The sequence below is a fragment of the Nestor notabilis genome, unplaced genomic scaffold (genome assembly GCF_000696875.1).
Source record: "Nestor notabilis isolate BGI_N333 unplaced genomic scaffold, ASM69687v1 scaffold6438, whole genome shotgun sequence".
In the NCBI taxonomy this organism is placed as follows: domain Eukaryota; kingdom Metazoa; phylum Chordata; class Aves; order Psittaciformes; family Psittacidae; genus Nestor; species Nestor notabilis.
Genome location: NW_009941419.1, coordinates 69,433 through 79,750, shown reverse-complemented (window position 1 = coordinate 79,750; position 10,318 = coordinate 69,433). Strand labels below are relative to the sequence as shown.

Genomic DNA, 10,318 nt, shown 5'->3' with positions numbered 1-10,318 from the left:
TCTAAGTTTCCTCAGCAGCTCCTTATCCATATGAAAGGTAGTTCCACTCTTGACAGTTTAGCATAATCTGTATGTAAGGTTTATGCTATCAAAAACCAATTCTGGTCCAAATACTGCAGATATACTTGTGGGGTAAAGGTTAACACGTGAATTGGAAATTCTAAAACTGTATGTCTAGATCTCCTGGTCAGCTGTTAGAGGGACTGATTTGAAGAAGGTCTTGGGTATTAATTTTGTTAGTGCTTGTCTCTTCCCCATTCTGCAGTTGTGCTAATGTAAATGACAATTAACTGTCAGTAGTAAAAAGGAAGGAGAAAGGGAGGGTAACCAATATGAAGAGGAGGAAAAGTAGAGGTCCTTCGACTGGCTTTTTTCAAATTAATGTTTTATTAGCTACTTGCTGTTAAAATGAGCAGAGGGGTGATAAAAGGAGGAAAAACAAGAACTGTGTGAAAACAGAATTTATATTTAAATAGGAAAGGAGAGAAAAGCATGCATTGTAGGAGAGGGTACAGTATTTCTATCTGAACAGTCTGGTTCCTATGAAGTCCAGTAAAGCATTGATCTTCCTCTTGTTGATTCAGGAAAAATGTGTTTGTTGTAGCTCAGCAGTCTGTATGTGAGGTGGACAGAGAGTTCTACTTTTAATTTCTGAAATGCCCACTCAAGTTTGTTTCACAGTAGCGCTACCTGTGGCAGACCATTCTGCTTTTCAGCAAAGTGCTTTTATTAAACCTAACCTAAAAGCTCTTATATATAAAAGTAAGTGGTAACACCATACCCTAAGCAGTAAATCTACTTTTATTAAATTAAAACTTACAAAAACTTGATAAAGTGATCATCACTCAGCTTGTTTTTGTTTTTAAGCATTTAAAAATATTATAGTCTTGGTAAAACTGTAAGTATACTTTGATTATAAGACCATAAATATATTCTCCTGATTTCTATAATAACATTTCTGACGCTTTTACTGGCTTTGTACTGAGATTTTCGTTATTTATGGCAATATCTTTTCAGTGCACACCAAAGTGTGGCCCAGGATTCAAACACCGAATTGTTCTGTGCAAAAGCAGTGATCTTCTAAAAACTTTTCCAGCCGCGCAGTGCCAAGAAGAAAGCAAGCCACCAGTCCGCATCCGCTGTAGTTTAGGCCGATGTCCTCCTCCTCGCTGGGTTACTGGAGACTGGGGACAGGTGAGATACTTCATATAAATATATATTGCTGTTATTCTACACATTAGAAGAATACGGATAAAGGTAAGGATATCCTTCTAAGAATAAGACATGGCTGGAAATAGGTAAGAGATGGTTCCCATAACTGAAACAAAAGCTTCTTCCGTCTTTGTCTCAGATTGAAATGTAATTCTGAATCATAGTTGTCTCCTGAACTATAAAGGGTTTGCTGACAGCAATGTAGTTTCTACTGGATGAGTTTCTGTATGCATTTTGTGAAAAACAGTCCTATTACAGTTTTTTTGGAAAGGGGATTTTGGGATGCAACAATGTTGCAAGGTTTAGTATTTTTAAAACACATGTAAATTTCTTGAGAAACATAATAGAGATACAAAGCCAATTCTTCTTTTAGTAACATATATATATATATATATATCTATCTGCCAAAACCCCTTTGAGATTTATATAATTTTATGTAAAATACACTGAATTACCAGACAGGGCTAGCTAAGTTGTTACAGGACAGGCTGAATAGTTCTGCCATGATGCAGTATTTTAAATGTAATATACTGAGTTTCCGTCTTTCTTTATGTTCTGGATCTCAGTTAAGATCAACGTCCTGTTTTTAAAACAGGATGTTTCAGTTCCTAAGTTTAGAGAGTAATTTGCCACTCATGAAAATAAACCACTTTAGCTTAACTAAGCAGGGACAATCATTTGTGGTATTACAGCCTAATCTTTTCTTTGACGGAAGTTGTTGAGATGTGCATTTATCTTACATTGATGTTGAACTAAAATCACTGTTTAGTTCTTGAAATTAAAAAATGTTTAAGAACAGTGAAGTTGGGGATTTTTTTTTTTGGAAGATTGTTTCCCTTTTCCTTAAAAAAGGTCCTCTAGCAGATTCAAATTCTCATTCTCCTTTTTTCTTCTGTATTCTAAAGTCATTATTTCTCGCTTGAAAAATATGAGCTTACACTGAGACATGGTTCATGAAATAGTGCAAATTATATTCTTATACCCCTGCTCTGAACTGTGCAGGGAGCCAGCATTGCTGTGTGGTTTGTTTACCTTGACAGACAAGTGCTAAACTATTTTATGAAAATATTTTCTTTATGAACTAATTATCTTCAGATGCCTGTCTTCTTTAAAATTTGTTCATGTGTACTGTTCCTGATTGCTTTTCTGTTACCTTGTTTTATATTTAAAAATTGGATCCAAGGGTTTTTTTTCTACTTTCTATCTTTCTTATTTCTAGTGTTCTGCACAGTGTGGTCTTGGGCAACAGATGAGAACAGTGCAGTGCCTCTCATACACCGGACAAGCTTCCAGCGAGTGTTCAGAAACACTTAGACCTCCATCTATGCAGCAGTGTGAAAGTAAATGTGACAGTGCTCCCATTTCCAACACAGAAGGTAAGTTTGCCATCTTAAAGTGACATGGTCAGTATTACTGCATTAATTTATTAGTAAAAGACTACATGACATCATCTTTCAGACTGTGAAAGAATTTTTACAGTTATTTTCTAATTAATCGTTGTAGTTCTAAGGTGAATATGGTAATACAGGTTCTTTATTGGTTCAGTAGAAAAGTCCATTATAGTAGGGGCAGCATGATATAATTCTCATCCACTGACGTTCTACCTTTTCCATCAGTGGTTAACATAACAATGTAGTGGCAAAAATAACTGATTACATGTTCATTGAAAGACTGAGACCACAGATTTAATGCCACACAGTGCTACAAGCCTGTTCATGTGAATCTACTTCAATTTTTTCATTGGCTTCTCCTAATTAACTTTTAATTTCTCGGATTTGTAATGCCCATTTGAAATAATATCTTTTACATAATAGTCTTATTTAATTAGACTACTAAGTAGCTTCATCATAACATATTTTTGCTAGATGATATATTAGATAATCATGTCAATATAAGTTTACTAATGTTTATGAAAGGCTCAGTATCATATGTTGTTGAAACCAACCTTTTAGGAAATGCTGTCTTTGAAGTAGAATTGGAGTGGTAGGCAGTAAAAAGTTTCCTCGTTGATTGTGAAAATTTAGAATAGTTTCTCCCCAGATGAGTACATTTCATTTTGCGTGGAAGGGTAAAAGAAATTAAAAATTGCTAAACACTTATCTCCAAAACCCAAGAGAGATTGCACAAAAGTAATAGTTCTTTTGAAACAGTTATTTTCTAAATAGTGAGTACTTGACCACAGTGTCACTAACACTGCACCTTTTAACATAACAAATCTCTGCACAGTATATAATGGAGTATCTTTTACACAGGTGCCCCAATTACACTGGAGTTTAGTAATCTATTTATGGAGAACAAATACTTTGATTTTAAATTTAAAAAAAAAAATAAAAAGGCTAATTTATGCTACAGTCTACCTGGATTTGGTGTTCCTTCAGTATCTACTGTATCTGTTCAGGTCCACACCAGAGATTGAAAGTTGTCATAAAATTCTGTCAAATGAAGGTGTCTGTGATAAAATGGGATCATACTAAAATCATCCCAGAAGTACATTAATGATTCAGTGTATGAGCACCGTAATTTATGGCTTGGAAGTTTTAATTTTAAATAGAGGCTTATAATCCCATGTTGTGGTTGTCAAAACCCCTTCATAATAGAATTTTCCTTGGTTATTATTGGTTATTGTAATTCTTATTTTTTATGTTCAGTGCTCTCAAGTATCTTTACCTGAAGATTATGAATCTAGAAAACAGTCTGCCCTTTAGAGCTCAAAGGCTAAATGATACTTTATTTCCAAACACAGATGTTGACTTTTCCCAAAGTCAGGGTGGTAATAAAGTACCTACAAGTGGGCATGATTTAGTCCCAGTCTCCTCTTAGTTTCAAGATTAAGTGACTCAAATAGCTCAAAAATAAATGTAATCTCAAAGTTAATTTAACACTTAAAAATACCTACATCCTTTCAGAAGAATCTTGCTGCAGTCCATGAAATACTATTCCAAAATTAGACAAAAATTTTGACTTCGGGGTATTTTGTCAATACTTTTGCAGGTATTTCTGAAATTCATGCTCTAATTTATACGTATCTCAGAGCTGCTATTAGATACTGAATACAACAAGCTCAGACAGTTTACAGAATAATGTGTATATGTTGCACATTTTCTGCCTTAAAATCTTACTAGATGCAAAAGGAGCTGACATCATATGTGTTAGTAAAGTGTTGGCCTTTAAACAGAGGGCTGTCTTTTGCAGCATACTTTAAATGATGAAAAGCTTGTCAGATTTCAAGAACTAACTGATCATAAAAGAGCACAACTATTTTTGGAAAGGTAATACTTTCGGAGAAAGAAGTATTTCTGTTCTGATATTTCCTTGTGAATGTACTTGTGAGAGGGGTATACTGTGCCTGTACACTTGTGTCTGTCTCTTTTCAGGTGCAGTGGGATGTGAAGTGTGTATCAGTATTTGGGTTTCAGGGAATGAGTCAAGTTTCTCAGAGGGAGGGTTCTGCACCTTGGGAGTGCATGTGCATAGCATGAGCATGCCTGCTCTCACATGGAGACTTTGTCCACATAAAACCTGCTCGCACTGCCTTGTGCTTTGAGCCCTACTGTGGGGAAAAAGCAGCATCAGCAACAGAGTGAGACTAGCTGAGGGGATTCCTCTTCTGTTTCAAACCCCAGCACACTGCCTGATTGCCTTCATTTGTCCAGCTTCAGTGCTAGCAACCTATAGAACCCTTTCAACAACTTCTGCACAATGATCATGTTCCTAAAGTATGGAAGCACTTTCCTGGGATCAGTACAGGTTTTTTACGTAAAATTTGGGGGATACAGAAATAATAGAAGAAAGTTATGATGTATCTTCTCACATTTTTCATCTACTTAGGTCTTTGTTTTCTTTAAACTCTTCATTGGTAATTTAGAATATTGCAAATGGGGTTTTGATGGGCTGCCTCTGATGAGGATAACATTGCATTTGCTGGAAGTGAACTACAGGCAGCGAGTGCCATGTGATTTCAAATGTATTCAGAATTATTTTATTCTCTTAAGTATATATATGTCTGGTGAATCTAGACTGCTAAAGGCCATCTGAAATTTCACCTGAAAAAATATTCTATGTTTATGTTATTATAGTTTTCCTTGTTTTATGTTTTGTGTGGTATTTCTTTGCAGTCTCTTCAGCCAAAGGCACAGTGACATTCTGTGATTTTATTAGTGTTACATGGTAATTAATATCGTAATACTGTCTGATCTAGCAACAAAGTTCAGGAAGGAAGAGTTTGATACATGTAGCTTACTGAAACTTATTAACAGTAGTTACTAGGAACAAAATGGGCTCTGCTAAACCTCTTCCATTCAACTACAGTCCTATGAAGAATAGGCTACTTCATCAGCCACCATATCTGTTTCAAAACTGATTTTTAAAACAGAAGTTGTGGGCAACTTCCAGAGTACTGTCTCACTTCTGTCCAAATGGCATTGCCTGAACAGGGTCCAGTTTTAGTCAAGAGGAAGAATAATGTAAAGAAATAGGAAATACGATAATTTCAAATCCTACTTTTAGCAAAATGCAATTAGTGGCTTTTACCTGTGTTTAACTAAATACAATGTGTATGAGGGTTACTTTTGGGGTTGAGTGAACTTTTTGCTTCTCATCAAGATCAAGTGGATCTTTTTATTCCTCACGTCATTTATAATTCGCCATCTGTCTCTCGTATATTCCCAGTCTTTACAAACACAAAGACCTGAAATATACTGGAAGATATTTGACTTCTTTTGGGAAGAGTTTTTTGAAGCTCAGTAAGACACAGTGACCGTGTGTGGTTGCTGATAGAGAAATATGTCTGTTTCAACCAGCTATTCCCAGTGCCTTTCCTGCTGGCATCCTATGCTACTTCCAAATTGAGAATTAAGAATTTAGAAAAATAGTACACAAAACATTGGGTAGATGGAATAAAAAATTACAGTGAAAGCACTATATCCCTGTTAGTGAAAGTTTAATTCATTTCATGACCTCTACTTATCTAGTTAAAACCGTGCATGCATGGTACCATACAGAGGTACTGTTCAGTACAGACCCCGAAGTTCAGCCTTTCTAATGCTTTCCTAGGTTCGGTTACTAAAAATTCTCATCTGCACTTAACTTGCTACTGCAGTATGTTTGCGGCATGACTGCGCTGTCCATAATTACTTGCTCCGGATCAAAAATAAAGTACTAGGTGATTGTATGTAGAAAGAAGACAAATAGGAGTAGCTGATTGATTGTATGTGCTGCTTGTGTTTGTTTTACTCTTACTTTTTTACTTCTCTTAACTGTTTGGTGTGTCTGTTTTTGGTTTGCAGACATCTCAGAGTAGAAGACTGTTGTTATGTCAGGCCTTGGAGCAACAGCGTCCTGGCCTTGTCTTCGCTTACAGATACCAAATCAATACAAAAAAAAGATAGCAGTCAGAGTACTGCTAGGTCTTCTCCTTTTTATTCACATTTTCTTTATAGCTGTTGTAGCTGAACCTGGGACATTTGGGAAAGATTATAGGAGGAAGACAGTATCAAATCGTAGAATTGTAGAAGCATAGAATGGTTTGGGTTGGAAAGAACCTTAAGATCATCTAGTTCCAACCCCCCTGTCATGGACAGGGACACCTCACAGTAGATGCAACCTTACAATGCAACCTTAAAAGAGTAAAAACTTACAGTGTTCTTTTGAGACTAATAATTTTCAGAGAAATTAATCTGATTTCATTCTTCTCATTACTTAATATTTGTAATTCAAACTTGTGTGGATTACTTTTTCTCTGTATACATCTCTTCCATCTTCCTAGACATGAAGCAGAACTCCTTGCCAAAGTCCTATTTTAATACCAGTCTGGAAGGAACTGTGCAAATGCTTTTAACTACAAATCACCTATCAGGCATATATCACAATATTCACTCCAATGCAAAGGAAATCTGCAGTAGCAACATCTGAGATCTAGAACCTGAGTGTACCTGTGTGCTCTCCGATATAGCTGTATCAGAATAAGAACTGGGCATGGACCAAACTATTCCATTCCCTATTCCTGCTTTCTTTCTACAGAAAGGGAACTGAGCCAGAGGAGAACCTCAGCATATTCTAGCAGTCCTCCTGTGATGTACACCCCCCCACACACACACTCACTTTAGAAATAACCTGTGGGGGATGGAAAAGAAAAAATTCTTCATCTGTGTGTTACAGCTCTTGTTCTCCCTTCCAGAGAGAGATACCTGCCAACAAGGGCTGCTGAGGCAGTAAGCCCAGCATATAGGGAAAACACAACTGTGAAAGAAAGCCTCTTACATGTCTGTTACAGGCATAAAAATAGCTTTTGCTCCTGCATAAAAGAAACTGTGGATGTGTGGAACTAAGCCTATAGTATGACCCACCATTCAGTCCAGTCACTGAACTCACTCTGCTGGTGCCTTTATTCATAACACCTGTTGTTTTCTACATCCCTGTTAGTTGAAATGCACATTCTGTTTCAAGGATTCTTACGAATGCAGAGGCATGGTACCAAATAGTGTGAATCGTGTTGGATTTTGGATAACCTTTCATGGATGGATAAAATAACTCCTGAGAAAGAAGCTATAAAAGTATTGTAAGAGAAATGACTCACATTTCCTAACCGTATAAAGTGATCATTTATCCCAATACATGATAACTCTTCCAAGACAAAGTGGGCACACTTTTAAATGTCTGAGAGAGAAGCCCTGCAAATATTTTTATGACTTTTAAAATATATTGTATGCACTAGGCTGGACTAAAAAGAGTCATAATTAAGAGGGCAAGGTGGATGGATAGAGAAGCATGTTAAATGTTGAATTTTCTTTGTACTTTGATTTTAATTTCTGATTGTTTCTCTTTAATGCTCTTAATTATTAGAATGCAAAGATGTGAACAAAGTGGCATATTGCCCACTGGTGCTGAAGTTCAAGTTCTGCAGTCGAGCATACTTCAGACAGATGTGCTGCAAGACCTGCCAAGGACACTGACCCACAGAAAGCACAAGAATGTGCCTTGTTATTATCGTTGTGGAAGTGTCCATCGAAGAGAGCCACACAGCGGAATGAGATTGACGTCCTTGCTAATGCATTACCCTGTGGAAAACGTAACCACTGGTCAGCCCCAGCTGACAGGATTTCAATATTATTTTAACTTCTGTGAAGTGGGATTTATTAATCCAAAGTGCTGGACACAGTATAAGGAGGGCATGCCAAATTGGAAAGATCCACACAACACATATAGAATAGCTTACTGTGGAACATATGTGTTCTTTTGACTAAATCGCATAGTCTGTTTACCTCCTTGGACCATTAAAATAATTTTTATTATGGACTTAGCAATGACACTGAATCCATTTGTATTTAAAACTGTTTAAAATGTAGCTGTTATGACTTGGTCTACAATGATAGTAAAGAAGAATCAAAAAAAAACATTAAGTCATAGCTTAAAAATGTTAACTATTTTATCTCACGACACAGCACCACAATTTAAATTATAAAATGAGCTTGGAAATGTTATTTAAGGAGCAGAAATTTAAAAAAAAAATGCTATTTTTCCTTCATTCCACCTAATTCCCTTTGGAGTAATCCGTATTTCCTGAACACTGCTGTGGGCCATATATAAAGCTACACTAAATAGAACAACCACAAGGGACTTAGTTTTAAGAGGTCCAATAAATATTGCAGTGGTGCATGAAATACAAGTGTGCTATGAAATGCAATCTGTGTTGCAGGTTTATAGCCATCTTATGATTGTACAAATGAGGCTGAGATTTCCACTGAAAGGGAGCATATTTGAGTGTCATGGAGGAGGTAGACTCCCAACAGTGGTGACTGTGTTGCCAGCTTCTTCACTACTACCGTACAGGTTGCTTAGAACTTAGACTTTTTACTCCAGCTCACTTCTGTTTACAACACCAGCCACAAAGAAGAAACAACTTTGTGGGCATCTTGATCTGGTTTACATGTTACTTTGGATTCTCCAAAACTAGGGAATTCCAGTGCAAAAGGTAAGCCTGCTACGAAACAGCAACAATCCTTTGCAAAGCTCGAAGTTAAAATGGATTCCAGAATGTCCCTTCTTTGATACCATAGCAGAAGGGCATTTGTTTATGAGAAAGAATATGTGAATGTGCAGTTCAGGAGACCACATCTGAGTGGGCAAGGATTACGACCAAAGAATTAAATGGCTCATGGAGGTATCTAGGTTCTGTTCAAATGAGAAGTCAAAAGTGTGCTTGAGCCAAGAGGCCTCTTGGACTGTCAGGAGTAAAGCACACTGTAAAAAAGGGGATAAAATGAAGTCTAGCTACCTTCACCTAAATGGGCAGGTACATATTTAAAGCTGGACCATATTTAAAGCTAGGGGCAGCTTTCAGCATGAGACTGGAACAAAGTCATGCCTCTAGGTTAGTAGTTAGATGCCTTAACTATGCTGCTGCCATACTCCATTTATTTCATACGACCATATTTTTAATATTCGCCAAACACTTCCCATTTTTAAATGTGAAACCAAACTACTTAGGCAAGTCACATTCAAGAACCTACCATAAAAAAGTTAATTGTTGTGCTTTTCTTGCCCTTCACCTTACAGTAACAGACTCAACAAGGAGATAAGAAAATAGGTACTTGTTTATATTAATATATTGTACTTGAACACTTGCATTTTGCAACAGGTACTTGATGAATGTGCTTTTGTCTCCAACTATGCCTCCTTTGTTGTAATGCAATTAAAATTAAGTGAACAATGTGTTACAAATTCTAACTCAAATAGCACTTTCAAAAAAAAAAATAATACTCTTTTCCGTGAAAAATAATTTCAAAGTACAATGAGTTTGAAGCGTACCAGTGTATTTTACCAATAATAAGCAAAATGCGTTGCACACTATTTACTAATGTGAATTAACATGGAACAATAGATACTGTTAACAGGATTCATACTATGAAACCCCCCAACATATTGACAATCTATCTGTGGGATTTTGTGCAGCCCACGTATTCATGACCATCGAATTCCTGTCATCTGCTACCTCTTGCAGTATTTCCAGTTCCGTATGCCTGTGACCAGTGGAATTCATTTTCAGTTGGCTTGCGTGTATTCACATATGCTTCTCTGCTGCTCTCATCACCATGTAAACAATTCCTGT

At 36.6% G+C, this 10,318-nt stretch overlaps 1 protein-coding gene across 1 annotated transcript; it reads left to right on the top strand.

Moving 5' to 3' along the window:
* Positions 1-1,017: 1,017 nt before the first annotated feature.
* LOC104410637 (A disintegrin and metalloproteinase with thrombospondin motifs 6-like) lies at positions 1,018-8,706 on the top strand (the record flags this gene model as incomplete). The annotated part of the gene is made up of 3 exons (XM_010020868.1): positions 1,018-1,194; positions 2,432-2,588; positions 8,053-8,706. Coding segments are annotated over 3 exons (444 nt in total), but the record flags the coding sequence as incomplete, so codon positions are not given.
* Positions 8,707-10,318: the final 1,612 nt, after the last annotated feature.